Below are 13,906 nucleotides of genomic sequence, written 5' to 3'. Positions count from 1 at the left end.
GACTAAATATTCATAGGAAATGTAGTATGATTCCTCCCCTCCCCTTTCCTGCAAATGCATTTAAAAGAATGAAATAAACAGAAAGTTATATGTGTCAGATGTTATGTGTCAGATATGATTTGTTTGCTGGTCTGGTTTGTGGGTTTGGTTGGTAATCTAAAGTTAAAAGCAACACTAATTTTTAAAAAAAAGGAAAAGATTTAACATTGCAGAAATATTGCACATAGAGATGTGTGCGGTTTGTAGCACAGATGTGCTCTTTTTCAGTCACCCACATCCATTAATGTGAGTGGCGCTTGTGTGTGTCACGTGACCAGCGCGGCTTCACAGCAGGCTTGAGCTGCATGCTAACTCACTACTGCAGTGCACTGTCCGCTCTGAACGCCAGCAGCCTCTTTTCCCATTCAAACACCCCGCACTGGGAATAGGTGAGCATGCGTTTTGCTTTATATCAGTTCGACGGTAATTGCAAAATGTATTTCTTTCATTTATTTATGTCCATTTCTTGACGTGCTGGCAGAAAGCTAAAGTTAGCTGTAGTAACTGCAGCGTTAGCCTCCCAGCTTTAACGGGCTAGCTCTGCTAATGAGCTACTAATGCTCATAGCTGGAATTTGCGGGATATAAACATCCGTCAGTGTGGTGAAATGTCGGTTAAATCACGAAAAACTCCTTAACAGATGAACACGACCTTTTTAAAAAGACTAGTAGCCATATATTTTCATTCCAAGAGCTGTTTACGATTTCAGTCACCTATATTATACCGTGGCTAGCTGGCTGTATAGAAAGCTAAAGGTAGCGTAACGTAGTGAGCTGCGTTACCTGGCTCCGTTACGAAGAGGTGTCCCATCCTTCCCCTTTGTGATGTGCGATTGGACATTTTGACAAAGATAATCGTCTTAGCTGAGGTTCTAATGTGGCTTATTAGATATTGTCTCATGTTTGTGGTTTGCTGACTTCAGTACTAACTGTACTGTGTCTCTCCTCACAGATCTAAACAACTATTCCCTGAACGTTCTCTGTGTGCCAGACCGGTCCAAATATCCTTATCAAATGGATAATGGGGACTGGGGGCATAGGGTAAACTATAGGGTTTTGACAGCTAAATAATGTTTTTTCTAGCTCTTTTATTTTTTTTTACTTCAATAAAAATTTCCACAGGAATCTAAATTCATTAAATATTTTGGTCAACATCACCTATCTGTCCTGTGTTTGTCTTCAGTGTCTTGTCAATCATCTTTTATAGATGACTCACCCAGTCACCTTAAATGTTGGAGGTCACCTCTACACCACTTCAATCGCCACGCTCCAGCGTTACCCGGACTCTATGCTCGGAGCCATGTTCCGTGGCGACTTCCCCACCACGCGGGACGCTCAAGGAAACTACTTCATCGACCGGGATGGGACTCTTTTCCGCTACATACTGAACTTCTTACGCACATCTGAGCTCACCCTACCAGGTGACTTCATGGAGATGGATCTTCTTCGCAAAGAAGCTGACTTTTATCAGATTGAGCCCTTAATCCAATGCCTCAATGACCCCAAGCCGCTCTACCCTCTGGACACCTTCGAACAGATGGTGGAGCTGTCTAGCACCCGCAAACTTTCTAAGTACTCAAACCCTGTAGCTGTCATCATCACACAGTTGACCATAACCACCAAGGTTCACTCCCTGCTGGAGGGAATTTCCAACAACTTCACCAAGTGGAACAAACATATGATGGACACAAGAGACTGTCAGGTGTCCTTCACTTTCGGTCCATGTGACTACCATCAAGAGGTGTCTCTTAGGGTCCACCTCATGGACTACATCACTAAACAGGGGTTCACAATCCGGAACACCCGAGTGCACCACATGAGTGAACGTGCCAACGAGAACACAGTGGAGCACCACTGGACTTTCTGCAGGCTGGCTTACAAAGTAGAAGACTGACAAACCTCAGAGTTGAAAACTGTGCTACATTTCCCATTCGGTTGCTGCTGATGCCAATGTTATAACTTAATTAAGCTGTATATATTTTAATGTTTATGTGACCAAACTCATTAATGAGGGGAAAGGGAAAAAAAACAAAGGGGAACATCAGGCAAGTCAATGTTATATTCTTCATGAAAGCAAATTTTTTTTCTCTTAAGATCTTTCAAGGAGGTCAAGACATGTTTAAATCCATCTCCAGTAGGAAAATTAAACTACCAGAAGTATACAAATCTTCAATCATGTAGTCAGTAAAAACAGGCACCAGATAATTGTTGCAAATAATCACTCTAGACAAAAAAAAGTGTGCACTATGTGCAACATAAAGGTGTTGATTGCATGTGTGCTTTTACCATATACCTGAAGTATTAAAATATCAACGTGTCCAAATGAAAATCCATTCCATTATTTTGTTCAGGGCAAGGTTATTGCTCACAGCTACAGTCCTACAAACGTGAGGTTTGAGTACTTGATGTTGGTTTCTGCAGGAAGCAGAATTTTTTTCTCTTTGCGAAGTTGCGATAATTATTTCTGATCTCTGTGCAGAAATTTAATGGTCTCAGTGTTAAAGATGTGATGATTCCACTTTTTTCCAATACAGATCTTGAAAACTCTAGCGTTGACCGATGTTGATCTGCTATTTTTTCTTTGATTTATTTATTTAATTGATTTTTTTATCAAGACACTTAAGAAAAAAGTAGGCCGTCATGTTCAGTCTACTTAAACACTCTGCCAACCCAAAGGAAGAGATGCACAGATAACAACATGACGTCACACGGTGTGAGAATGTGATATGCCAACTCTGCTAGGTATACAGCTGTGTTCCCCTGGGCTGCTTTTGTGATAATCTGATGCAGCTGTGCGGCTTTTTTTGTGAATCGTGTCCCCCCCAAAAGCCCACTTGGTACAGTCCTTGACTGGCCAATGAACGCACCCCATGACGTTTACACCGCCATATTCTGTAATGTCAGCCTCCAGGAGACATGCGAGTGTATGAAGAACGACGGGAAGGGCACGGAAATGTAACAGCCTAGTTTAAGTGTAACAGAAATACTCTTAATGGCACAAGAGTGACAAAGTCGTAGGCTTCATTGGCAACTAGGTGGCGGGACATTTCGAAGGAGAAGACATGATTAAAAAGAGCAAAAACCTGAAATATATCCTGAGTCTGGTACCGGGCAAACAGCGCTTTGGAATCTACAGATTTTTGCCCTTCTTCTTCTGCATTGGCGGCGTTATGGAGTGGGTCATGATAAACGTGAGAATAGGAAGAGAGACGTTTTGTAAGTAGCTCCTGATAAACATACAGCCTTCATGTGTTTCTGTGCACCAGTTGCTGCGCTGCCTTTGCGCAGTATGTAGTGCATGCCAGTCTTGGTCGGCCCGCCAGGGACGCGAGGCTGCTGAGGGTGCAGCTGCATCCCCAGATTTCAGGATTGCAACGGCTAAAAACAATAATAATACAGAGTTTTGAACTTTTTGATAAGTTGGAAGTAGCAAAGACCCACGTGTGTTTGTTTTAGAGGGGATTTTTTTTATTTACATATTATATTTTCACAGGTTGAAGTGCAAAGTGTGAAACTGTGGGCGTGACAGTCAGTTACCGCGTCACATATCAGCAATCTGATTGGTTGCCGCTCATTTCATTTGCATAATGATGTGCAGCCATAACATTAAAACCACCACCTTGTTTCCACACTCGTCCATTTTATCATCTCCCCTTATTACTATATAGGAGCACTTTGTAGTTGTACAATTACAGACTGTAGTCCATCTGTTTCTCTGCATTCTTTGTTAGCCCCCTTTTACCCTGTTCTTCAGTAGTCAGGACCCCCATGGACCCTCACAGAGTAGGTGCTATTTGAGTGGTGGATCATTCTCAGCACTGCTTGGTCGCTGCTCAGTTCATTTGCATAATGATGTGCAGCCATAACATTAAAACTACCTTCGTTTCCACACTGGTCCATTTTATCATCTCCCCTTATTACATAGGAGCACTTTGTAGTTCTACAATTACAGACTGTAGTCCATCTGTTACTCTGCATAATTTGTTAGCTCCCGGTTACCCTGTTCTTCAGTGGTCAGGATCCCCATGGACCCTCACGGAGCAGGTACTATTTGGGTGGTGGATCATTCTCAGCACTGCAGTGACACCGACGTGGTGGTGGTGTGTTAGTGTGTGTTGTGCTGGTACGAGTGGATCAGACACAGCAGTGCTGCTGGAGTTTTTAAACACCTCAGTGTCATTGCTGGTCTGAGAATATCTCAGAAATCTCCAGACAACAATGTCCTGTGACCACTGATGAAGGACTAGAGGATTCTCTACTGCTACAGTTCTCTACCCCTGGTCTAGATGCTAAATGTCTATGTTTGTCTTTCTCTTTAGATGATGTCTACAGGAGAAAACGCTCTGAGAGGGAGTACCAGCAGAAGATTGAGGACGGATTGATCGTACTTCCCGAGTCCGAAACAAAGCAAACTTAGGGATCATCTTCTTGGAAGTATACAAACCCAAACAGAATGAAACAAGGTGGAAGCTGAAACAAGATGCGGCTTTTCAGTGTGGTGAATTTAAGACTTTACTGCTGTCCTGTCAGTGAAATTTTCATCTTTTGCTCATGAACCAGTTCTGTAAACAGAGGCAAGAGACCATATCAGGAAAATACATTTCTTCAAGATAAATTTATTAACAAAAGATTAGAATATTGCGTCATACATTTACCAAATTCATGAATTTACTGTGAAACGTAATCTCACTGTATATGTTGCAACTTTCCTTGCCCTTTTCTTTACCTGTACCATGTTAAATAAAAATGAAGTAAAATGATTAACATTGCAAACGTTTACTTTCCCATATACCACATGCCCATAAAAACAGTATCTTACTAAGCTAAGTAAACACTTAGAGAACTTTGGAAAAAAAAAAGCTTCTGAAGCCTTCGTGTAGATGCTAAGAGTGCTTGGAATAACAACCAAACTACATCATAGTGAGGCCAGTTGCCATTTGGCCAGTCACAGAGGGAGTGCTCTCCAGACGTCCTCCCTTCTGTCTCTCCAGCTCACTTGTAGTGTCCAATTGGTAGAGCTCTCAGACAGATAAAGCTGTTGGGATGCTGGGCCAGTACCAGTGGATTCCCGTCCAGCCGCACCTCCTGCATGTTATACCTGATGTAGTGAGTGTCGTTGCCCTTGCAGAACGTTTCATCCGTCAGGGTAGTTATGTTATTGTTCTGAAAAACAAGAAAAAGAAGAAACGGCACAATTATTTTGTCAGTAGTGAAGAAATGTTAGTGGTGAGCTGCCTGAGACCAGATCTGTTTTTATTTTTGGACTAAATTTACTGTTGCGTGCTTCAGAAAAAGAGCCAGTCAGGCATTGATTGTACAATATATTGGTTAAATTTGAGTTACTTGACTTGCAGTTCTTTGTAATGTAATCTGTTTTTTACTTGCTTCCAGTTTCATAAACAAGTTGTTACATGGAGCAGCAGATTCCTTTCATTTTGGACAGTGTCTATTATCATATTGGTTCTCATATTAATGAATTGGGCTTGTGGAAATATGGGGCTTGTGTCACTAAGCACTCAAGCTCCTTTGGATTAGGAGGAGCGATAGATAAAGTCTAGCTGTCTAAAGTTGTTGATGCTACATCATGCAGTCATATGCAAATGTTCAAACTCCACTGGTGAAATGATGTGTTGTTGATTTTCCAAGTAAAAAATAATTTAACACATTGTCTACAGGAAACAAATTTAATGCTGCCATTTTTAGGCAAATTTTAATGCACAATTTTTATGTGCTGAGTTTAACATACTGTTCCCCAGTATGTTCAATTCAGCAAATAAGCAGTAACTGTGCCTTAAAGTGAGCAGAAGTGTGTACTTATTTTCACTTAGACAATCAACAATGTAATCTGACCTGGGGGCGCCCAAACTTTTTCATACAATTGTATATCATCGCTGTCCGAAAAACCAAGTGTCTCTAAAATTACTTTACAGGAGAGGGCAAAACCCTTTTTATTTTTAATGTTAGTTAATGTAAAGAGTTTTTTATTCCAAATGAATTTGGAGCATTTCGATTGGTCCATTCAAAATGTTCATACAATGTAATGGGCCGCTGCTGAGTTCAAAAACGATTTAGAACAGAAATAAAGCGGAAAAAAATTGGAAAAAAAAATTCTTTTGATAGAGATGATATATGACATGGAAGAAACTTACTACACTGGCATCTGGATTAAATTAAAATAGAAGAAAAGCACAAAAATTTGATACACATGCTTTTAGAAAGACAAATCACTCTTTAGAAAAGCTAATTCAATCAGATGCACACTGGAAAGAACACAGTTCCAGTTTTGTAACGTAATATATTACATTACTACACAACAATGTCAGCATGTGTATTTAAGTATAAAAATAATGAACAGACGTGAAAGTGGACGACTCGCAGACTCTCAGGAAGTGGTGGAATGGCCTCCAACTCGTTGTCACCAAGGTAGAGGTACACCAGCTTTTTGAGTTTCTATTCCAGAAGATGAAAACATGCCATTACAATGAACTCAGGCTTTATAAGTGAAACATCAAAGACATTTATAAAACGTTTACTACCCCTCTGAAGTTACCTTAAAAGCATTTGTTTTGACGCCTTTCGTTTTGAGTAGATTGTGATTAACATTGAGACAGGTAAGTTTTGGAGGCAGCATTGGTAGTCTTATGAGCCGATTCTCCGCCAGAGTTAGTTCCTCCAGTTGGTCCAGTTTGGAGAATGCTCCATCCTCTATCTCAGAGATGATATTGCCAGTCAGGTCAATCCTTTTTAGTGTGGCTGTAATGAATGTAAATAGAAAAGCATTACGCAAAAACATCATACAACTATTAAGAGTCCATCACTGTGTGTCCCAATTCAGGGGTTGCATCTTTGGTTGCCACTGAAAAGAAGGACACATTTCTCTGCTGCATATGAAGGAGGCTTCAAAATGGGACAGCCTAGTCGCGCTGATGTGACGCAGTCGGCCTTCAAATGCAGCCTCCGAAGGATGCAGCCCCTGAATTGGGACACTGTTTATATAGTGTCCAGTTCTGACTGCTGGCCAAGCCACTGATCTATAGGCTAATAAACACAACAAGCTAACATTAGCATAAATCCACTTTAGTTATCAGAAAAAACAATAAAAAATAATCATTTGATCTTGATTCAGCACAAAATGGTAGACAGAAACAAGTTTTTTACGCTTTTAGCATGAAAAAGAAAACAAATTTAGCTACCTTGCTGAATTTAAGCCGTTACCTTGTTATTGTTGCCATGTGATGTCACTTCTGTCGTTCGGTAATCCATTCTCTCCATTGTAATGATGATTTAAACAGAGTTGCCACAGATATACAGTTGCAAAAAGATTTTTCACTTCTTAGCAGTTACTATCTTACCTAGTCCCTAAGGGGCCATCATTAAAAATCGCCATTAAGCTCCCTCAATTTTTTTTTGTATTCCCTTACAAATGCAATGGATTTTGCAAGGAAACACAATATTATTGCAAATATTTTTGTTTATGATGCTATTTTAGGGCTTTTTCCTGCATTAAATAAAAAATGTTTCAAACAGCCCATCATCAAAATCCACCCAAAGCAGGTACAGTTTTCCAAAGGTCCTCCCACCTTCAATATGCCTTATCAGATGTTTTCCTAGTCCTTAAACTAGAAAATCTCACTCCAGAGACAACTGCAACACTGATGTAGGATTCAAGTAGGCATGTTTACAACAGATGCAGCAATGGTTAAACTCTTCATTTTGGTTGGAGTCCCCCTTTAACAATTCTAAAATTAGCCAGAAAGCTCTTACTGATCTCAGAACACCCCCCGTATCAGAAACTTTGTTCTGGTTTGAACTGGTACTAAAAAGCATTTGGAAAATATCACACGATAGCTTTGATTACACTGATTCTGGGCCAGGCATTACACAGTCCATTCAGCCGCACCCCGACTAGTTCTACTCACCAATGTCAGCAAAGTCCTTGTTGGTAATTTTGGCAATTTTGTTGAAGCGTGCATAGAGGTACGCAGTCTCCTTCGGCAAAGCTGGCACTGTTTTCATCTCTGGGTTGACCTCCTCGCAATACACAGATCCAGTCAGACATACACACAGCAAGCAAGTGGGCAGATCTGGGAGGATAAAATGTTGTACTTGGTGTTCAATACTCTATAAAGTTTCAATATCCAATACTCTATAAAGTTTTAATACTCAGTACTCCATAAAGATGTGAATGTATCACCTGCATCTTTTTTCTCCAATGCTGAGTTTTGGTCATCTTCAGGATTTTCATAGTCTAAGACAACGACCTCCTTCTGTTTATCCAAAGAGTGACAAGATAATCACCACAGATCATAATATACTTCCTACATCATGCACCTAAAATCAGAAGCTTAGTTCCATGGTTGTTCATTTCAGATGAGTTACAGTATATTGAGCTGCTTACGCTACAGTGAGTTGGACACCATCCCGTTATGGATTTAACAGCTTACGCTTTCCATTGCATACCATTCCTGGATCCAGATTCATGATATCTGGCGTTCTGTGCATATATTTGTGAAAGGTTGATTTTCTCTCCAGTATTTTAGGATATATTGAGGAAAGTGCTGATGTAAGGTCATGATTTGAGGTCCTGCTTCTTTTCCTACAAAAGGCAGCAAAAGCTGCAAATAATTTGCTCCAAACCCATAATGGCACTGGCTTTTAGAAAACAGCCAGTTCTACTCAAACAAAAGCCTCATCAGTATCATCAGTATCTGACCTGAGCAGGGTCTTACCTTTGGTGACCTGGCCTCCATGAAAACTTCTTCATCTGTCTGGAGTCCTTCAAAGTTTTGTACTTCTGATAAGCCTCTGTTTCGAGGCTCCGTTTTCTGATTTCGTGCTGTTGCACAGAACGTCCATGGTACAATCAGAAGAGAGAAGAGTAACATCCTCATGTCCATCCTCTCAAGCTCTGTGAAGGAGCAGTGCTTGCCCTCGTCAGTGTGTGCGCAGAACTGAGAGGGGCAGTGCAGTGTGTGTCTGAAAGGAGAGACCTTTTAAAGCGATTTTGCCTCTCAACTACTGAGACTCTGTGCAAACGACTCTTAACCCACTGTGTGCTGTTGCATGTCAAGTCAGGTAGATGTTCCCTTATATTAAGAAGCACCACTTGCATGTAATCATGTTTAAGTATGCTTTTTGGCACTCTTATAAAGAGACGTGCAGGATTTAAAACTTTGCGGACGTGCTATGCGAGAGGGAAATATACAGTGCACCAGATGCTCTCAAGGAATTACAATAGGCAGATTTATTTGGGAATCTGCTAGTGATTTATGTACAGACGGTGTAGGCCTGGAAGTGAAATGGAAGCCCAGTGTTTACCTGGTTTAACGAGAGAGAAATGTGCAATGAAGTACGAAAGAACACTTTCATGGAAACACAGATACTTTCAGGGGGAGAAAACTTTGATTTGGAAAATGGGTAGAAGTTTGTCGGGAGGAAAAATCGAGTCAAGAACGAAGCAGAGCACCAGGATTGGAAATAAAGGACAGTGAGTTCAACAGGAAATTATTATTAGTTCAGGAATCTTGGCCCAGCTCATTTAAATACAGTGAACATTAAAGGATCCAAAGGACGTCTTACATGAAAAGAGTGTCACAGCTTTGTTCCACTGCCAGCTATGAAAAAATGTTAATGTCTGTCCGTCTGCAGCATCCAAAAGCTCTCTTCCATTACCCAACACAGCTGAGTTTATTGGAGGCATGGTGTGAGAAAGAAAAGCTTTTTGCTGTCTTTCTGTGCGTAAGGGGGGAAAGGAAAACCTGATGCAATACACTACTAATAAATTGTCAGAATGCATGAAGGAGAAAACCTGCACATAAAATTAATTTTTCCCAGACCCCATCCCCTTGCTGAAACCTCAACCCCTCCGCTGGTCCCCTGGGGTTAGCAGAAGAGACTGTGATAGATTTAGCAGGACAAGGTGTCCTCACACTTCATGCTGTGTTTACTTTCTACTTTAGACATGAAGGATTTTAATGAGAGAACATTTTGTTTGGACATTTAAACTCTTTCCATTCATCACTTGATAAGAGGAAGATAGATGGATGGAACTGGCAGGACAACATCTGCTCAAACAAATAGACTTTTAAAAGGCTCTTCCTCTCGCCTCCCGTTGGGTACTGTTACTTAAGCTAATGGAGAGGACCCAAGAAAACAGAACAAGAAACAAAAGACCAAAGATCCTCGCAGGCCGACTTACAGAGAGACCAACAAAAGCAGAAAAGAGGCAGAGAAAGGCTTGGAGAGAAAGATTCGACTTATTATTGCAGGCAGACCTTTCTTTGCCGTGCAGTCCGGATATTTCAGTGCCTGCAGCTGTGTATCTGATTCATCATGGGAACTGTGAATGGCTGAACAGATGTGAAAGTGTGCAGGGAAAGCCTGGCAGAGCAGCCCTGCATCACATGGTGCTGCTCAGCCGTTAATACATCACTGCAGGTTACATAAAGTGGCTACCTAGTTAATTTGCTGAAATTAGGCTTCTTGACCGCTAGGTATCCATAGTGTTATCTTCTCACAGTGGAAGGATGGACAGAAACACCTGTGAATTTTTTCAGATCTGAAGAGAGAAGCTTGATTTTCTCCTCTCTCTCAAAGATGAATGCTTTAAGGACTGTTTATCTGATGGTGACAGTTCGGGTGGTCTGCCAGGTCTCGCACAGTAGTTGAGAATCAATTGTTTTCAAACTTCAGTTCCAAAAATTCCTCTTTTTATTACTGTTTTTTCTTTGACTTTCCCCTTGATTATGCAAGTGGATTATCTAATGTCCCCAAAATATCTCCTGAAAAGTAAATAGCTTGTACTTAATAGTCATCTTGATTGTAGTTCAAATAAATGAAGGGAGGCCTGACTTTTGCACAGGACTGTACATCTGATTTTATGGAATGTGTACATTCTGGCTCTTCAAACTGCATAATGTTTCAGGCATATTATTTTATTTATTATAATGCTATAATGTTATAACACCAGACAATAACATTCTCTCCTAGAAGCAATTAAATTAATCAGCACGTATTTGAACACATAGGATCCCATCTAAAAAAAAAAACAACTTCTCAAGCTCTATTTTATGATTCTTGTGCAGTCACCTACTGCTGCTTACTGTTTGGCATGGCCTCTGAGTTTTAGTCTAGGTCCAAATATAATATTCTGCTCTGAAGAAGAACAGCTGTTTCTAGACCGGTTCTGCATTTTCCACAAAGTCATAAAGAGCAGTAAGGAAAGCAGCAAGACCACTTCTGCTCTGAGATGGAATATAAATGCAGGCCAAAAATGAAGGTTTCACAGTAGAACAGACTTGAATAGCATTGCTGTTTTTTGCAGCACACATTTGCTATGAGCTTTTGCATCTTTGTCTGTTATAGATGCTGTTTACCACCCAGTCGGTAATGAAAGTATGAGGAAGTATCAACTGATGGTGCTAGTGAATGGTCAATGGTTTGTTATCTAAGCGGTTGGTGTAGCGTAGGGAGTAATACCCCGGCCCTCTATGGAGCTTGCTGGGTTTCGATTCCCTTACTGGGACAAGCACACCCTTGACTCCAGCATGAATCCTTGATAATGATTCCTTATGCTGCATTTGTCTATCTCTGTAAGTCACCAAATACATACATGTAAAGGTATGTTGGCTTTGGTTGACTTTGGATCTAAAAACCTCTACTTGGCCCAGCTCTGGAAAATGATTGGTTTCAAGATTTGCTGACCTACATTCGGCCTTCTCACAGCTCAGACACAGTCCAGTAGCACACTTTTCAGGTCATTATTTTGAAATGCTCAGTAAAAAGATTATAAAAATCAGTGCCATCAATGAGGCTCCAGCACCTCCCATGACCCAAAGAGATAAGCGGTTTAGGGAATGTGTGTGTGTGTGTGTGTGTGAGTGCCATCAGTGATGGGAGGTAGCTATTGAGCCAATTCTCAGTTAAGGTACGTGGTTATGTTAGCAGCACCAACTTTCCAGATTCATCCTGTTGTCAGATTGATGATATTCTATCACCATCCAATAGAGGTGTGATGATACACATTTTCAGGTTTGATATAATTCTTCTGGGTGTCACTAGAGATTTATGGATGATGTGGGTTAAGCCTTTACTGGGGGGTTTGGGGGCATGCTTCTCCCAGAGGATGTTTTTAATGGCCCCACAATGTCTGTTCCTCTTTAACTTTTGGAGTAGAAATAGGTGGAAAATTTATTTTAAAAATGGCTTTTCGGTCAAGTTGGCACACAGAAGAGCTGTTTCTTCAGAGTGTATTAAGCACAGATCTTTTATGACCCACATACTGTATCTGTTCACCTACACACATCACAGATCAAACAAAGATATTACAGTCAAGCAATACTATCTACTCTCTCTTAGATACGTTGCAGGTCCTAGATATGCTTTTCAAATACACAGATTATAGATACAGTCTCAGTTTGTGCAACCAGATAGAGTGTGATTTTGTTCTGTAGTTGCAGCACAAAAATTCTATTTCTCAATTATTTTTTTTTATTTAGTCACACAAATAAGGACTATATAAAAAGGGAATAACATTTCTACAAATTCAGTATTAATTCTTACTGAAAGCTTAAACAACACTCACTTGCTTATCTTTATCAGAACTGCTTCTTAAGCTTCTTTCTCTCCCTCTTCATTCTAACATGTTATTTTTATTAAACCTTACAAGAACTCAGGGATCAGTGAGTTTATTACTGTGTTTGAGCTGCCATAAATCCTCTCCCTTACTGGCCTTCTACAGTGCTAACACCTCTTAACTAATGACCTTCTACAGATTGAGGAATTCAGAGATATAAAAAAGCATTATATAAACACCAGAATTAGCTAAATAGTAACAACAACTTGTGTGGTCATTTCAAAATACTTAATAGAAATATGAAAACAAATAATCCATGAAGTTTCTTAAAATTCTTAAAATAGCTGGCTCTTCAGCTGTCGTTTGTGCTTTTCGGCCTATCCACTTTTCCTTACCTCATGTGAACTTGAAGGTAGCTAGCTAACAAGCAACCAGCTAACAACTTGATAGCCAGCTATAGTGACCCTAGTTTGCACAAATCCATATTGTGGGTAGATACCTTGACTCTCTAACTACTTACTGGTTCAGACTGTTTATTACATATTTTTAATAAGGTCTACTCTTTATTTTAACACACTTTTTGCTAAAATCCTGCCACGTCAGTGTTTGCTGACTGACATTGCAACATGAGTAGCACCAAAGCCCTCCCCAAGGTCTGATATGATTGGCTTACAACTTATGAGGCCTGATATGATTGGCTTACAGCTTACAAGCTCTGATATGATTGGCTGAGTGGGCATTACACTTTTCCCCAAAGCTAAACAGCCATCTCCTGTTGTTATTTTAAAAACTGGTCAGCACCATTTGGTAGCACCAGAGCCAGTTTATGGGGAGCCTAGTCACTTGCTATTTCAAGGAAATAGTTACATCAAAAACATGCCTGCAAAAAGGCAAAGGGCACCTGCGAGCGAGTCCTCAATGAATGGGGATGAAAACAAAAAGTTAACATAGTTTCTAATCACTTAATCAGGACTTTCCTTTAATTTTGGAAAGTAACAGGATGTATTTAACTAAAGAAAAGCAAAGAAAATGTTTCTTTTTCTACAGCGAACAGTTTTTGGGGTTTTGGGCAGTAGGATGCTAGCATTACTGCTACTGAGTGCTGATTAGTGAGCTGAGCGGCTCTTTTCACACCCACTGACGTCACGAACGTACATGAGGTGCCATTTTACACTCCTGTTTCAACTCCTGAGTTCAAAAGTGCTTAAAAATATAACAGCAGTGTTACAATGTTTAATTATTTATAAGCTACTGTTTTGCTCATATGCTCCTTATTAACCCATTCATTTTAGAC

The 13,906-nt window shown here is 40.3% G+C and overlaps 3 protein-coding genes across 4 annotated transcripts; 2 read left to right on the top strand and 1 right to left on the bottom strand.

Annotated features, from left to right (window-relative positions):
* Nucleotides 1-298: 298 nt before the first annotated feature.
* Nucleotides 299-2,712, top strand: kctd6b (potassium channel tetramerization domain containing 6b). 2 transcript variants are annotated; one of them, XM_036590707.1, is made up of 3 exons: nt 299-428; nt 991-1,079; nt 1,246-2,705. In XM_036590707.1, the coding sequence occupies exons 2-3, from the start codon at nt 1,053-1,055 to the stop codon at nt 1,930-1,932; spliced, it is 714 nt and encodes a 237-aa protein (XP_036446600.1). In that variant the 5' UTR covers nt 299-428; nt 991-1,052; the 3' UTR covers nt 1,933-2,705. The 2 variants fall into 2 exon arrangements, with proteins under 2 accessions (XP_036446600.1, XP_036446601.1); XM_036590708.1 differs by lacking the exon at nt 991-1,079 and having other exon boundaries at nt 317-428; nt 1,246-2,712.
* Nucleotides 2,713-2,926: 214 nt separating this feature from the next.
* LOC118821984 (small integral membrane protein 4) lies at nt 2,927-4,798 on the top strand. The gene is made up of 2 exons (XM_036590712.1): nt 2,927-3,254; nt 4,358-4,798. The coding sequence occupies exons 1-2, from the start codon at nt 3,101-3,103 to the stop codon at nt 4,453-4,455; spliced, it is 252 nt and encodes an 83-aa protein (XP_036446605.1). The 5' UTR covers nt 2,927-3,100; the 3' UTR covers nt 4,456-4,798.
* ognb (osteoglycin, paralog b) lies at nt 4,635-9,051 on the bottom strand. The gene is made up of 6 exons (XM_036590706.1): nt 8,768-9,051; nt 8,233-8,305; nt 7,958-8,122; nt 6,589-6,791; nt 6,396-6,488; nt 4,635-5,201 (listed from the first exon to the last, which is right to left on the bottom strand). Exons 1-6 carry the CDS (start codon nt 8,933-8,935, stop codon nt 5,031-5,033), a joined length of 873 nt encoding a protein of 290 aa, XP_036446599.1. The 5' UTR covers nt 8,936-9,051; the 3' UTR covers nt 4,635-5,030.
* Between the last annotated feature and the right edge of the window lie 4,855 nt (nt 9,052-13,906).

This window comes from Colossoma macropomum, unplaced genomic scaffold, assembly GCF_904425465.1.
Source record: "Colossoma macropomum unplaced genomic scaffold, Colossoma_macropomum, whole genome shotgun sequence".
Classification (NCBI taxonomy): Eukaryota; Metazoa; Chordata; class Actinopteri; order Characiformes; family Serrasalmidae; genus Colossoma; species Colossoma macropomum.
Note: the sequence above shows the minus strand (reverse complement) of the source record. Positions and strands in the feature narration are given on the sequence as shown.

Excerpts from the sequence above, each read along its gene's own strand:
- kctd6b (XM_036590707.1), top strand. The coding sequence starts at position 1,053 with ATGGATAATGGGGACTGGGGGCATAGG. Across the intron at positions 1,080-1,245 it reads ATGGGGACTGGGGGCATAGG|ATGACTCACCCAGTCACCTT; the intron begins GTAAACTATAGG and ends CATCTTTTATAG.
- LOC118821984 (XM_036590712.1), top strand. The coding sequence starts at position 3,101 with ATGATTAAAAAGAGCAAAAACCTGAAATATATCCTGAGTCTGGTACCG. Across the intron at positions 3,255-4,357 it reads AATAGGAAGAGAGACGTTTT|ATGATGTCTACAGGAGAAAA; the intron begins GTAAGTAGCTCC and ends CTTTCTCTTTAG.
- ognb (XM_036590706.1), bottom strand. The coding sequence starts at position 8,935 with ATGGACATGAGGATGTTACTCTTCTCTCTTCTGATTGTACCATGGACG. Across the intron at positions 6,792-7,957 it reads CAAGGACTTTGCTGACATTG|CCACACTAAAAAGGATTGAC; the intron begins GTGAGTAGAACT and ends CATTCATTACAG. Across the intron at positions 6,489-6,588 it reads TCAAAACAAATGCTTTTAAG|AAACTCAAAAAGCTGGTGTA; the intron begins GTAACTTCAGAG and ends CTTCTGGAATAG.